This window comes from Durio zibethinus, chromosome 11, assembly GCF_047325235.1.
Source record: "Durio zibethinus cultivar Kanyao isolate XHJ-2024 chromosome 11, ASM4732523v1, whole genome shotgun sequence".
Classification (NCBI taxonomy): domain Eukaryota; kingdom Viridiplantae; phylum Streptophyta; class Magnoliopsida; order Malvales; family Malvaceae; genus Durio; species Durio zibethinus.
In genome coordinates this window covers 2,271,553-2,287,191 of record NC_143172.1, presented here as the reverse complement: position 1 = coordinate 2,287,191, position 15,639 = coordinate 2,271,553, and the positions used below count along the sequence as shown (strand labels likewise).

At 34.6% G+C, this 15,639-nt stretch overlaps 1 protein-coding gene and 2 long non-coding RNA genes across 3 annotated transcripts; 2 read left to right on the top strand and 1 right to left on the bottom strand.

Moving 5' to 3' along the window:
* Positions 1–677: 677 nt before the first annotated feature.
* On the top strand, positions 678–3,444 carry LOC149515971 (uncharacterized). The gene is made up of 4 exons (XR_016346153.1): positions 678–867; positions 966–2,133; positions 2,222–2,285; positions 3,325–3,444. It is a non-coding gene; the product is annotated as an uncharacterized LOC149515971 (long non-coding RNA).
* Positions 3,445–4,508: 1,064 nt separating this feature from the next.
* Positions 4,509–5,345, top strand: LOC149515970 (uncharacterized). The gene is made up of 2 exons (XR_016346152.1): positions 4,509–4,649; positions 5,086–5,345. It is a non-coding gene; the product is annotated as an uncharacterized LOC149515970 (long non-coding RNA).
* Positions 5,346–7,402: 2,057 nt separating this feature from the next.
* Positions 7,403–13,760, bottom strand: LOC111290042 (uncharacterized). The gene is made up of 11 exons (XM_089767633.1): positions 13,286–13,760; positions 12,370–12,445; positions 12,060–12,170; positions 11,488–11,604; positions 10,626–10,973; positions 9,787–10,109; positions 9,387–9,486; positions 9,245–9,304; positions 8,863–8,949; positions 8,237–8,377; positions 7,403–8,052 (listed from the first exon to the last, which is right to left on the bottom strand). The coding sequence occupies exons 1-11, from the start codon at positions 13,405–13,407 to the stop codon at positions 7,723–7,725; spliced, it is 1,815 nt and encodes a 604-aa protein (XP_089623759.1). The 5' UTR covers positions 13,408–13,760; the 3' UTR covers positions 7,403–7,722.
* Between the last annotated feature and the right edge of the window lie 1,879 nt (positions 13,761–15,639).

Genomic DNA, 15,639 nt, shown 5'->3' with positions numbered 1-15,639 from the left:
TATTGAGTGTTAGCCAACTGATTCTGGAACTTGGAACTGGAACAAAATAAAAAATAAATGTGTTAACTATGTAATGAGGCTGCACTTATAAAATTAGCTTGATATAGGAATTTCTTCTCATTGTCAACACAATTTTTTAGCTAACATTTGCATTTTAAGCATAACGTTCAAAATTGCGATTTAGATCACCTGTTTGATATTTTGATGATTTATGAGTATGTTATGAAGTGCTATTCTTGGTTTCTGTCATACAAGTTATGAAGTTTTGCATTCTGCCACAGAGCAATCCTGTGAACAATAGTCGAGGTAAAGAAAAATTTTGTCTGCATGGCGTGATGATTCCCTGCTTTTGAAGGACTATATAAATCCACAATAGCTACCATTCCTTTTGAGATCCCACGTTGAACGGAAGGAAATATATCATATTTGTCATGGCACTCTATCTAGGGAGTCAAAGTTGGCAAGTCAGTGCGACATTTGGTTCTACCTTTCCCACCCTCCATGCTGCAGGGCCTACCGGGTGATTAAGGGTAGTTGATTTAGATATTTATCAAATTGCTTACCTAAAATATCCCAGTAAAACCATGTTACAATACATCAAATCATGATTAAAACCACATTACTGCATCTTATTCTGTGCATAATTCTATATTATCTTTGAAGGAAATATTGTTCAGTTTTATATCCTACTGTGGCTGCCACTGAGCTGGGACATTCCTCGAGTAGCTCTCAGCAGACTTAAACACAGTCCTGGAACAAAGAGTCACCAAGACTGGTATGATGGAAGGCGAGAGGTTTATGCACCCTTCTTCAATCAACGGTAGCTTCAAATCCTTTCAACATCCATTTCTTATCCTCCATGAACAGGTAAAGTAGACTTCTAGCTAATGGATTTAAATTCAGTTCTCTTTTCTCCCCTGAATTTTCTTCTTTCTTCAATTTGTGATTACTACTTATTCATACAGATGGGGTTGACAAACCATTGCATGGCCATTTCCCAGGGAGCGATAGAACTAGCCTAAAAGAGCTAAGCAAATGCTTTTTTTTTCTTCTTAAGAAAAAGTCTGAATTTTTATTCATTTACTGGAGTTGTTTGTCATGATATTTAGCATAAATGTAAGATGTTCCTTGAATGTAGATAGCCATCTGCTGTTCATAATTTTGATTAGATGGTTTTCTCTTGTTTACTCTGATTCAGATTTTTTTTTAATTAAAAAATCAAAGTTAGGTTTGGAAATGTGAAATTGGTCTCAGTACTTCAACAACTTCATGTTGCTTAATCTTGGTGTTATACAATTTTAGCCTTTCTGACACTTGATTAAGAACAAACTAATCCAGACTTAAATTATGTGCTGCAATATTGATGGGAACGCCGTTTTTTAGGTTCTTATGTCATGTTTAAGTTATCCATATAATGATTATCTGTTTGCTTATTCTAGTCTAGTATGCTAGGCTTCCTGTTTGGCCGCCACTACCAGATTGGAGATTTCTTAAGAATATGAAAATGGTGAAATTCACTTTTACCATTTGTAACCCCCTGCCCCATCTACCTTCAAACTTTTTCCTTTATTAAAATGGGTAGGAGCTAGCTCCATCTTCAATTTGCTATAGATTGCAATCTAATTTTGACATTTAGAGGTCGAGACCAACATGGTATTTCTGTGAGATACTACCATCATATCGCCCTTCTCTATTTTGCTCTTTGGTGGCTTAATTAACATTCAGCATCAGGGATTTTTTGTAATCCTTAATAGCCATAAAATAATTGAATTTCTTCTGCATATGCTGCTAAATTTGAGGGAATTATCTGATGGTTATTTCATCTCTGACTTATTGTTGGCTTGCGTGTTTCATTCAGAATATGAAAACCATTTTAAGTACCATTAGACTGTTTGATATCCCACAAGATTAATATATGCATGCTCTAAGATTTATGGTAAACAACTCAATCGCAGTCCTTTTTGACAGTGATACTTCTACCACCTAATGCTTTCAAAAATCCCTGCTTAGGCTCTGTGATTAACGTGTTCTCTCCACTACTCTCTATTATTTCCCATATTAATGCAGCTTTTCATCATGGCGCTCCAGGCAACAGAAACCAACCCAGAAAATTAAGCTTTCTTGGACCAAATAGTACTGTTCCATCATATTAAAAACTTTGTTATATCTGATTATCCATGTCAGTTTGTAGTATTTGGAGATTAACATTTTTCTTTTATAGTCTTCATTGGTTGCTATAGATGGACAGCGGATGCTGACAACTCTTGCTCAAACCGCTGCCTTGTGTAAGAAACTTAGATCAGCTGTTCATTCAATTTTGAAAGAGTTGATTAGAAAGCAAAAGGTTTGATTGTGTGTCATTATTTGTAGTTTAGTTGTCTTCTTTCGATTGTTATAAATTTGAAGCTCAGTATATGTGAAATTTGTGCAAAAGCCTAAAGCCTTAAAGGTTCTTGGTATGGAATTTTTTTAGAGTTTATTTGTGTTCTAACTGAATTTTCATTGCCAAACTAATGATTGTTTCATAGTTCAGAAACATGGTATGCATGTTTGGTTACTTGAGCTGTTTCTTGAAGCAGGATATTATTTTCTTTGAATCATGTTTCTAGGTTAACTAGCCACATGCAGTTGCTTCTATATTTTTAAAGATTCATATTTGTTTCCCATCTTTCTTTGGCAAAGCTTGTGCCTGTAATGATGCATAACTTTTTTTTTTCTTGTAGAGTGTAACTATTGTAGATAATGAGGTAGTCAGGTTTATGATACATTAGTTGCTAAAGACAAACCCAAAAATAATTCATCATTATAGGTATATGATCATGCTTTGAGATTCATAATTTAGCTGGTGACTAATTGGCTTATTCATAATTCAGCATTATTCGACTTATTTGAAATTGATATGACCATACATGGCATTATGACTTGCTGTAACAGTTATACAGCATCAAGAGACATATGCATTTATGTAACTTGTTCAAGGATCTGGTTACTTGGAAGTGGAACCGATCTTTGTTTTCATTGGCTGTGCAATACTAAGTTCTTCAAAGAAGCATCAGGTTACTTTTGCATGGTCTGCAAAATGACGTGCTTCAGTAAGGTTGCTAAAATGAATTGATGACAAGAACTGCAAGTTAGCCTGAGTACAAGAATTCACTCTCTTGCCAGCATCTGACTTCTCTAAAAATTTTCTTTTATAACACTGTTCCTCTAAGAATTCACAATTTCTTGAGCATTTTATGATGTTCATGTAAACACCTGTTATTGTAATGTTCTCCTTACCATGCAATGGATTTAGCTGTTGCTATTCTGTACCTTTCTTTTCAGGGGATGTTGAAAACTAGACCTGCTCTTGCTATTGCTGGGTTGAAAAATGACATTTGGAACTGCTAAAGGAGGGCAACTTTCTTGTTGTTTGTGGTGAAACAGGATCTGGAAAAACTACTCAGGTTATACTTATATATTCCTCTTGTTTTGGTGCAGTCCCTTATCATTCATGAGTCCCTTGATCTGCTTAGCTTGAATTTCATGTGTTTGGTTGGCTTATTGCATTAATAATTTCTTTTCTCCCTCCTTCTAAAATCAGCCTTATGTTTTTCTTTCTCCGAATGTATGTTCCTCAATTTATATTGGATGCTATATGATTGAATCAGGACATGGTGGATATTGCAATATCATATGCATGCAACCAAGAAGAATAGCGTTGGGGGAATAATACCTTTTCTCACTTTTTTTCTTCCAAATTCCAAATCCCAAACCCCTCCATCTGTCTCGTTTATCTTCTCTCTTATCTTCTCTTTGAAGTTTTAAGATGTTTGTGGACGACTTAAATGCATTATGAGGACATGACAAGGACAGAAGAAGTTTGGCTCTATTTTCACAAAGAAAACAAACACGTGAAAGGCCAATTAATATTAGAGTCTTTAATTCCAGTTAAGTTACAAATAATATGTTCATCTATATGTAATTGTCTCGTCAGGAAGTTGTTGCCATCATTTATAACAAGCACAAGTTCTTGCGGTTCTGAAAAAAAATCGCAAGTTCATCCTGTAGGGCTAGTCAAGTCGTGTAGAACGTTTGCGGGAGTTCAATCTGACCATACCCATAAGGGAAATGGCTGGTATATACTAAATTACTTTTTGAGGTTGGAGCCGTATCAGCTTATACAATTTTCAATCGGTACTGATACATACAAAGCCCAAATTTGCTAAATGATATTGACTTGTTTCTTTCTCCTAAGCAGGGTGATTTTCTTACTCATTGTTTTGAAGAACCTGATTGAGAAGCAATCTGCCCATAGCTAACCCAAACTGAAAGTTATTCTTATGTATGTATGTTTATTTTTAGTTTTCTGTAAAAGTGTAGGTGTTACTCATCACTCGTTTTCAGGTTATATAAGCTTGCTTTGATCTCCATCCCTTCCTCACCTTCTTTTTCTCCTAGTTTTTGACTTATGCTCAAAATGTTTAGGTCCACTACGGTTTTTTCTGATTTATTCTCGAGATGTTTAGGATTTACCCTGTGATTACTGGACAAGGCCGGACACATCCCGTGACAACTTGCTTTCTTGAGGATATACATGAAAGTATCAATTATCACCTTGCTTCAGATTGTCCTGCATCTCTAAGATATGAAACATCCACAAGGACATGGTAATTAAAATTTGGTTTCATATTTTTCTTATTGGGTGTTAGCTAACTGCTTCTAGAATTTGGAGCTAGAGAAAATGAAAAATAAATTTGTGATAACTATGTGATCAGGCACATGCATTGACTATACTTTTAAAACCAGCTGAGTGTAGGTGGGGAAATTATTAGGCACTTTTAACTATGTGTTTGATGTTCTGAGAAGGGGCTTGAAATGTCTGAAGTTCCTCCAATCTTGATTTGAGCAGTTATTGATTTTGTTTTCAGACCCTTTGTATGGCTATACATTCATCTATTGACTTATGAGCATTTTCATGTGCTGTTAAGCGTTATTGTTTACTTGCGAAGGGGTGTGTATAGCAAAGGACGATTAAAACCACATAACTGCATCTTATTCTGGACATAATTCTAATATTATTTTTGAAGGCAATATTATGTGCAGGTTTATGTCCTAATGTGACTGCGACTGAGCTGGGCATTGCTGGAGTTAGCTCTTAGCAGACTTAAACACAGTCCTGTAACATAGGGTCATCCAGTCTGGTATGATGGAAGAGAGAGTTCTATACGCACCCTTCTTCAATCAACAGTAGCTTGAAATCGTTTCAACAGCCATTTCTTATCTTCCTTGATAAGTTAATGTAGAGTTCTAGCTAACTGGTTTAATTTGATTCTCCTTTGTCTTATGAATTTTATTCTTTCTCTAATTTGCGATTAGTACTTACTCATACACATAGGGGTGACAAATCATTGCCTGGCAATTTCCCACGGAGTGATAGAACTAGTCTAACAGAGCTAAGGAAATGCGTTTTTTCTTCTTTAAAAAATTCTAGCTGCAGTCATTTGTTATCATATGTAGTATGAAAGCAATAAGTTCCTTGAATGTTGATAGCCATATATTGTTCATAATGTTGATTAGATGGTTTTCTCTTGTTTAATCTGATTCAGATTTTAATTTATAAATAATCAAAGTCAGGTTCGGAAATGTGAAATTGGTTCATGTTGCATAATCTTGGTGTTGTACAATTTAAGCCTTTCTGATACTTGATTAAGAACAAACGTATCCAGACTTAAATAATGTGCTGCAATATAGAGGGGACATCGTTCTTTAGGTTCTTATGTCATGTTTAAGGTATCCATATAATGATTATCTGTTGCTTATTCTAGTCTAGAATGCCGGGCTTTCCTGTTTGGTCTCCACTACCAGATTTGAGATTTCTTAAGAATCTAAAAATCGTGAATTCACCTTGACCGTTTGTAACCCCCCTGCCCCATCCTAGATTAAAAAGGTAGAAAAAGAAAACTTGTTAGGAGCAAGCTCCGTCTTCAATTTGCTTTAGATTGCAATCTAATTTTGACATTTACAGGTTGAAACCCACAAGATATTTCTGCTAGATACTACCATCAAATCTCCCATTTCTTTTTGTTGTTTGGTGGCTTAATTAACTTTCAGCATCTGGTATTTAAAAAAGCGAATTTCTTCTGCTTATGCTGTTCGAATTTGATGGAAGTGTCTGATGGTTTTTTTCATCTCTGACTTATTGTTGGCTTGCGTGTCTCATTCACGATATCGAAACCATTTAAGTATCATTAGTGTTTTCTTTGATATCCCACAAGATTAATACGTACATGCTCTATAAGATTTATGGTAAACAACTCAAAATCAGAGTCCTTTTTGACAATGATACTTCTACCGCCAGAAGCTTTCGAAATCCCCGGTTGCGCTTTTTCATGAACATGCTCTCTCCACCGCTCTATTATTTCCTTATTAATGCAAGCTTTTCTTCATGACGCTCCCAGCAAGAGAAACCAACCCAGAAATTGAAGCTTTCTTGGACCAAATAGCTGTTGAAGTGCATTCTTGTATAATATTTCTTCCGCATTATATATAAGACAGCATCTCAACTTGATCAGTGCCTATATGAGCATAAGGGTAAATATTTGATTTTGAAAATTGCATTGTCAACATATAAAAACTTTAGGGTTTACCATTTAGAGATTTGTACATGTAAATTCCGAACCATAGCAATAAGTTGAAGAAATTAAGTAATAATAGAATAAAAAGACCAAAGATCTAGATGTGAGTTATGAGAGCTAATTGTTGGTTAGGGTTGAGATTATGGTTCAATATTTTCTCAGATGTTCTTCTTTAAAGTAGCTGTTTGTGTTAAATCTTTGGCTAATCTTGAGGAGATTAAGTGTTTGTATTACATGGGCGGGAAGGGACTTACTCTACTGGAGCTTTTAGCAAATTAAAGTATTCAATACTATCTTTATCTTAATCTCAACAGGATATCTCAGGATGAGACTGTCAATGATTTCGAATGGAACTCGCCAAATTTGAGGGAGAACTTGAGTTCATGCTCAAAGGCTGACTGCAGCAGGTCAGTGTGCCACAAACCTGATGGATATGGTGTACCTGAGATGAATTTGATTTGAAGGATGTTAGTGAAGCCTATGCACAGCAACATCAGTTACTAACACAAAGTGTAATAGTCGACTGCTCTTACGGAAAGGGTTATGCCCGAAAGGAGGGAGGTTGGTCTCTGGTTTCATTTTTGGATTTGGTTAAGATGCACATGGTTCTCTTATGAATATATGCCAAAATGAGAAAGGTTAGAACCTCCTCTAAAAATGTTGACTTTTTCAATTTTAAAGTTAATTTGGAAAACTTAGAAAGATTTTGAGATGACATAAATAGATTGTGACCAACATGCTGAAGTTCAAAACCTAGGTAAAGCCTATATTACAGTGATTCATTTGATAAGAATTTAGTTGGAAATATTGAAACTCAACTAAAGACTATTACAGATGCCGAAATTCAGTAATTACTGTCTCATAACAATTAGGATCTCACAAGATAAGAAATGTCATAGACTCGTAGCTAAACTTGGCACTGTTTTTCCCAAGAAGGTACTAATTCTAGATTGAGCAAGAATATGTTAAAGCGAAGATTAGGATGTACAATGAATGGACTTGGAATTACAAGTAAAGATAATAGGATACCTCACCCCTCAGCCAAAAGCTGTGTTTCATTGCTTACAAGACGTGGAGAAACCTCTTTAATTGTCTAGAGTCAAGCTCACACCCACCATGGTTTCTCTGTCAAGTCTTTTGAGAAAATATACCTGAATCTTGAACTATAAGGCAACCAATCAATAACATATGATGACTTCTTCTTGGATTTACCGTCGATACATTTCTGTATTGAATTGTGGAGCTTTTTGTCAACATTTTCAATAACCCAGTTCAACAGGTCATCCGAGCTGATAGAGGCTTCTTTTGCAAACCTTTCGAGCACTCTTGGTAGAAATACTTTCTTTGACTTCTTCACAACCACATTTGCTTGAAGAAACTCTCTTTTTGCAACTTCTAACTCTTCTTTAATATTTGATGCTGTGTAAACTTTTAGCTACAGACATTAAAATGAGCAGTGAACAGGTTAAGATGTGGTGGCAATGTCAAGAAAGCATGCCTTGAAAAATCAAGTAATATGACTTAGAAATGGATCAACTATGTGTAAACCCTATTAAATGGTGGTCTGACAATCTTCGAAGTCATACCACATTACCATGTAAAAGAGAAGTAGAATTTACCACAGGATCAGAAAATGCTCCAGTACATAGAGCAAAGCAGGCAAATGGTTGGGAATATGGAAGACCAAATTTTGAACTGATAAACTGCCTTTCTTCACCAGATTTTTTCCTTAAGGCAGTGGAGAGGATGGCCTCTAGCCACTGTTTTTTAAACAAAAGAAAATATGTGAATATCAGGAAACTGGAATTTTTCCATGCATCAAAAGAAGCTATGGTAGGTGATTTCCATTACAAGAAGTTAGTGAACTAAGAGCAAGCTAATGACTCTTTCTGGTTTTACCATACTACTGCTGTTTCTTGGCTCAGTGACTGATATATAAGCCAAGTGAGCAAAGGAACCCCAGTTCCAAAATTCCCAATTACAAACAAATTTCCAGAATTCAAAGGATAAAAGGTTACACCGGTAAATAACTCACACATATTGATCACATCAGAGCCAAGAACGAGGAATTAAAGGATCATATGAAGTTGTGAGATCATCGTTAATGGAGGGGAATGATGTGAAACAAATGATAGATCAGAAACCAAATTATAGCATATTGAATCAGACCAACATTTTCTGAATAATGCAAGGTTATGAAATAGTAACATTTCAGTTAGGTACTGCTAGAAGCAAAAAGTAGTACCCGTCCGATTCGAGGTGTGCGGAAGCAGAATATTGGCTGCTCTATGGCATTTGCACTTATAATATGGCCACCAATGTTGTATGCAGCCTGCACTACACAGAAAAACCTCTCAGTTTTATCGCCTAATAACCGACTTGATCAAAATGAAGAAAGAATACTGACTGAAGAATGAAGCTGCATCAGCTCCCCCAACACATACACACATGCATAATGAAACGATATTGAAGATGCATCCAATCCCCAAAATATATTACTGCCACTTGTTAACAACAGTTGTTTGGAGGAATCATATAAAGCATCTTTCAGGAAATAGTCTTCCATTAAGATAAAGAAGAGGAGACCTGAACAATTTGTTTTTGGTTTAGATAAAGAAAAGGACTACCTTGTGAAACAAGGCTAACCGTCTCAAAGAACTGTGGGGAATTCCATATGATAAATATGCCTGTCGAAGGCAAATAAGAGAGTTAAGTATAGTAAAAGGAAAATGAAAAAATCAATGAGCTTTTAAACAAATAGAAGCTTACATGCATAACAAGAGCATTGTACACATTGATCCAGAATGCAATTTGGGCATTATATTCCATCTGACTCACCGTCACTTTTTCTAGCTGTTCCACTAGAGCTCTGAAATTTAACCAATGATGCAAAAATGTGAATATAAGAGGAAAATACTGTAGGTTAATAAAGATAAGGAACCATTAAACCATTTGATTTGCATCGCAAGAAAAAAAAAATCCAGAAGTTTCTCTTATGTTACTTGAGCTTTGGGAAGACTTTCGCCAAAATTTATGCTGCAATGGGCACCTTAATTTCCTCAACACACAGCATTCCCCTGTTTTTCTCTTCTCTCAGCCTTTTCACTGTCTATCTCTATCTAATCTCTCCATATTTGCTTAGTTATATATGTATCTATAATAAACCAACCTGTAGTTACTAATGGCATAAGATGCACGAGAAAATTGGCTCTTATCAGTTGATATCCAAGATATTTCAACATTGGACGTGCAAGAGAAATCTTGGTCCTCTCCAACGCCACGTCTAGGAAGTACAACATTAGTTGATGATCTTGACAATAAAGGTGATCGGTTTTTCTCAGAATTCAAAGATGTTGCACTACGAAGCCAGCAATATACTGCTGCCATACATCTGACCATCTCCTCAGACAACTTGCTTGGACATTGGTACTGATGATCTTTCAAGTTCCGCAGCGCTGAGGTTTTTTCCATACCCTGAACCTTCTCATGAGCCTAAAAGTTAAGTGAGGATAATAAATGTCTGGACTCTGGAAAACAACATGCATGGCATTATATGACAGGCCAGCCATATGAAGCACAAAGTATTGTACAAAATGCATAGTGGATGTCCCACAAATGAACACAATCATTGTGTTTAATTTTCTCATTGGTATATATATTAAACAAGGATGAATTAAATTTCAATTCAGTCTAAGCAACATATCAAATATTGGGAAAGCCATCTTTCTCAAATCAATTGCTAGGTAAACCAGTTTGTTATTTCTGCATATAGGATCTGTTAAATCTTGCAGTTTTGTGTTCTTCCCTTTGATTTGTCACGCAGTTTAAATTGCATGCAGAATAGTGTGAGAGAGCACTTGCTAAAGATGCCCTAACATCTATGACGTCAAAGCCCTTGATAATGTCAGAAGTATGCAACTCTTAATTTTTACAAACTAATTTCAAAATTAGCTTTAGAATGAACATAACAAAAAATAAAAAGAAAATTAGAGTACCCACATTTCTCACCTTAACTGGCTGAGAACATGTCTTGTCATATAGAATGTCATTTTTGCCACAGAACTGTGAAGCGTCATTACTTCTAGAGATTCTTTTCCCCGAGTCATTTGTGGAAACTAGAGCTTGCAAAGGTCTCAGAGGAAACTTTTTTGATGAACAAAATGCACTTGAAATAATACTGGGGTGTTTCCTTGATGTATGCTTTGTATGAGCAGGAGAAGCCTTGCCTGAGCTTTGCTCAGAAGGGGGCCGACTAACACAATGGTCAAAAATACTCCTGTAAAGGGATAATACATGTTGCTCACGGTTTGCAACCTCTTCCTCAAGTAGCTCGATCTCCCCAATCAATTCCTTTGTCTGAAATTAACCAATACAGTTGTCAAGCTATTTTCAAGCAGAGTGCCCTCTAGATAACTCACGTAAGGATTTAGAAAGATGTGAAACTTGTTAAACAAATTTCAAGAGTTTTAATAGATTCAGGCAATTTAAAGTATCAAGATCTGGAAAAATTTTGGAAATATTTACACGTTGAATTGTAAATTTTGTCTTGTAGAGAATGAAACCTGATGAGAGTAGACCAAGGTCTTATATTTTTGCAGAAGTGATTTCTAGCAAAACCTCTGAAATTTTGAAATGTTTTTATTGATTTATTTTTCTTTTTAGTCAGAAACATGAGCAATTCTGTGTGCCTAGCTGTTGCATCGTTGGTTTTATCTTTGTTAATAAAACACACACCTTTACATAAGGAGTTTTAACAATGAGGGACTTTTCTTGTTTGATGAAAAAATATTGGAGGAAAAGCAGCATAATATTTGCTGAGGATCAGTTTTCAGCAACAGCTAAGAAGTCACATTCTCATAGTTAATGTTACCTGTGCAGCAAAATGTCTATGTCCTGGAGATAAAGTGCTTGAAGCCCTCCCGATTGCTCTCTCAAGAATTGTTCGCATAGATTTTTCTTGTTGCAAACGTAATTGCAGCAGTTCAATCTGAAAATGGGAAAACCATGGTTATGCTATTGCTGAAAATTATGCGGCAAAGAAATCAAAATACAACCATTAAGCATTAAGAAGCCATTGTTTTATGTGCACAGTGCACATGAAGTCTCTCACAGAATACATAAAGGGTCAGTACCCATTTATGGTCCAAGGCATCACCTTAACCATAGAATTTTTACTCCATCTCGATACATGAATACACTTTCCAGCCATTCAGCCAAACACTTTAAAGTATTTAAAATGGCCCTCTCACGTTATTTACTGTATTTGCAGTATGATGTAGATAATTAATTTCAGTCATCTATTTATGAAGGAAGGTTGTGACAACTGAAAAAGCAAAGTTACACATTGATTCATCTCAGCAACATTCATCTATTTATGTGAATGTTCTGTATTTACAGAAGCGACATTCTAATCCAAGAAAGCTATCTAATTTCAAGGCTTACATCTTTCTCCAAAGAGGCTCGCTGGTTCCATGAAGTACTCTTGTTGCTATAAGCAGAGCGGTCATGAAGAGGACTTCGAGTCCTATAAGCCCTTGTTGATAATGGAGATGCCTGCAATTTTCACATTTGAAAAACAATAAAATGGCAAAACAAAGAAGAAGTATTCATACTTCTCTTTCAACGCTGCAATTCGAGGCTATATATGGTTTAAGTCCTCTATAATGTAACAATGCGAAGAGCTTGAAGCCAAAAAGATATAACATGAGATTGAATAGCCATAGTTTGGCATGTTCAGAAATTGTATTCTCACATATAGTTCATTCTGCTCTTTCTTCCCGGGATGCAAAATTCCACCTCTTGAAACATCCGAATTTCTGTCCGACGCACTGAAAGAAAAGTAAGAATAGTACTAGAACAGTCAGAATGATATTTAACTGACACTGAGAATTACAATAAGTCAACGGAAAGACTATATGCTCAAAATTGCAATACTAAAATTTAATCAAATCAACCTTGTAAGAACTTAATGGTTAATTACAAGAATTACAATTTGTCAAAAGTCTTATTGAGGACCTTATTATTTGTCACTTCACTGTCAGAGCAAGCTCAATGAAGCTTGCAGATGAAGCAGAATGGTGAAAAGCTAAAAATATGAAGTGTAATTTCTGATGCTATAATTTCTAAACCATTCCGCTAAAAATGACCAAGGTAATTAGATCAAAATTTGAGGTTCATATGCTCATTGCTGAGCTTTAGCAATCAATCAGTAATTCTCTATCGGGGCAAAACAAAAAAGAATGCAGTCATTCTCCTGAACCCTGCTTCACCTCAATTGAGAGCCGTAAGCCAAGGTCAAGAGGGGATGATATCCATATATCCGATTGCTCCATATTCTGACTTATTAGATCCCATTGCTCATCAAGTTAAGGGCACACTAAGAGTCTAATCCATGAGTTATGAAAATACCACATTACAAGAGAAAATTGAAAAAAAAAAATGCAAACACTATTCAAGTACAAAGAAAAATAAACCCTTAAAACTCCAGAAAAATTGACAGTTAAAATAATTCCCTAAATAACAATACTTCCAAGCAAGGAACAGTGTCCAACGTATCTAAAACTCAGAATACCCTCCTGTCCTTTACATAAACTTGATTCCATATTCTCGGTTGATTATTACCAACAAGTTGATATAACAACATAAGAAACCTGTAAGGTGAAGGTTACCTTTTAGAGCGCCTATGTTGTGCCTGAAAATGTGGATGTGATGACCAAGAAGACTCTTCAGTCTCTTTCTTTCCTCTTCCTGCTGCAACTGCTTCTTCCTGATCTAAACGGAAGCCATCCATTTCCTGTGTAATCAACTCTACACACTATTCCAAGCTTTCACATTATAATAATTATTTACAGAGTATTATATGTTATTGCTCCCACACAATCCAATAACAAGTTTCAATGTCACAAAAATAAACGACACCCGACAAAGATTATAAGATGTTGTAATAAAAGGCACAAGACTTTAGAGATAGTTTGTAAAGAAAAGTTGAATGCTCACGTTTGAACATGGAATTAAGTTTGTAAAGAGAAAAGAATGTGAAGTAAACTTATCACCCACAATGGGACCAGCTAGTTGCCTGCATTGTATTCAATTTGATCACTTCAGAGTTGTTGAGTGCATTCAATGTGAAGAGTTATTTCACCTGATCTTTTCTGTCTCTATTTTTTTTTCTTTTATCTCTAGAAAAAGTGAATTAGAAAAAAGGTACCGTTAGAAATTTGAAAATAAGAAAGTTGCAAATCAGTGGGATTTCTACAGTATGTGGCTACTCTTCACTGACTTGACTTTGCCAGAATTCTGTTGCCTGGTAAGTCAGTCAGGAGAGTAACATATGAGATTAATTGGATTAGATTCCTTGTTCAAGACAAAGCATCCAAGCCTTAACAATACCATGACTGGTTACAATCAATGGCCCGATGCCAAGTTGTGAAGTATGGCATGACAATTGACATGTCTTCGGTCCTCCCTTGTGCTGAATTTTTGATTACAACGTCGAGAAAAAACCCAAATTTTCAAACAAGAAAAAGATCCAAAAGAAAAAGTAATTAAAGGGAAACAACTCAACAGGGATTGATGCCAACCAAGTAACTGCATGCTAAAATTGCTGATAGGTGGACACTTTAAAATAAATTTTAATTTCGTACATATATTTTTTTAATATTAAAGTGAATTATCTCCTATTTAACAAATTTTTAATATAACGTAATTTTATATTTAAGTTGAGTTCTTTCATTTATTATTAATTAATTGTGAGTTTGATGTTTAACATGGTATCAAGTTAAAAAAATTTTTTCGTTGTCATTTTTTAATTTATCACGTGAAAAATTTTTTTTATCTTTATCTACACATAATATGTGAAAGAGTTTTTTTATCTTCATCTATACGTAATATGACCTATTACTTATAGAAATATAGAGATTAAAACAAATAACTCTTGTATTCCAGAATCAATAAAATAAGAACTTTGAGCATTAAATAGCTTATATTCATAGAACATTTAACGTAACATACATAATGAATAAATATGAGTTAATATCATTCAATTGCCATTATGAAAATAATTACTATTTTTTATATTAAAAAATATTTTTGGTTGCTAATTATTCTAAAAAAGACTATCAACTCTTTAACAAAATCACTCATACTTAATAATGCAAGAGAAGCCATCGACAAGATATTGAATATCATAAATATTTTTGAAATCGAAATAGTCATTTTATCCATTTCGTTGAGATAAAAAAAAAATGCATTCTATCGTAACTTGTTCTTGCTAAGAAAAAAAGTGCAGCATTGATAAATTCATCTTCGCTTACATGTAATGAGAGTTTATTAAAGTGAATTATCTCATATCTAATAGATTTTTAATATCTTATAATTTTATATTCAGATTGAGTCTCTTCACTTATTGTTAATTGATTTTAAGTTTGATGGTTAATATTGTGCAGTCATATCTCAGTTTGAAAATAAAAAAAAAATTATAAATACGAATATTTAAATTTTAAAATTAAATATTAATTTTTAAATGTGAATTTATGAATTAATTAAATTAACTCGTATTCAAATCATAAATTAGTTTAATAGTTAAAAAGAGTATTTTACTTAAAAGTTTAGAGAAAAGAAAGGGTTGTAGGAATGTCCAAATCTTATTTTTCTCATATTTAGCATTTAAAGTAACTCCCATTTCCCATATTTTCTATCCATATAAAAAGATCTTGCATGATGAATTCGAATGAAAGCAGCAAGTAATTTGTTGAAAGTCATATCATGTTTTCGGGACTTTGGGGCAATAACTTTTGCTTTTGAGATCCACCATTGCCATTATTTTAACACACAATTTTCCGTTAACCACCAAATTGCTGTAAAAAAATGAAAAATATGCCATAAATAGCACTCCTATGTAAGTATTTGAACTGGGTACAAAGATGATCAGTTATTCAAGCATTCACAGTTTCACACCATAACCACCACAATTACAATTTTCGGAAATGCAGTTCCCTTGCAGTCAAGGCTAAATTCTGGAAAG

Excerpts from the sequence above, each read along its gene's own strand:
- LOC111290042 (XM_089767633.1), bottom strand. The coding sequence starts at position 13,407 with ATGGATGGCTTCCGTTTAGATCAGGAAGAAGCAGTTGCAGCAGGAAGA. Across the intron at positions 11,605-12,059 it reads GAGCCTCTTTGGAGAAAGAT|ATTGAACTGCTGCAATTACG; the intron begins GTAAGCCTTGAA and ends TCCCATTTTCAG. Across the intron at positions 9,305-9,386 it reads ACAATGCTCTTGTTATGCAT|GCATATTTATCATATGGAAT; the intron begins GTAAGCTTCTAT and ends TGCCTTCGACAG.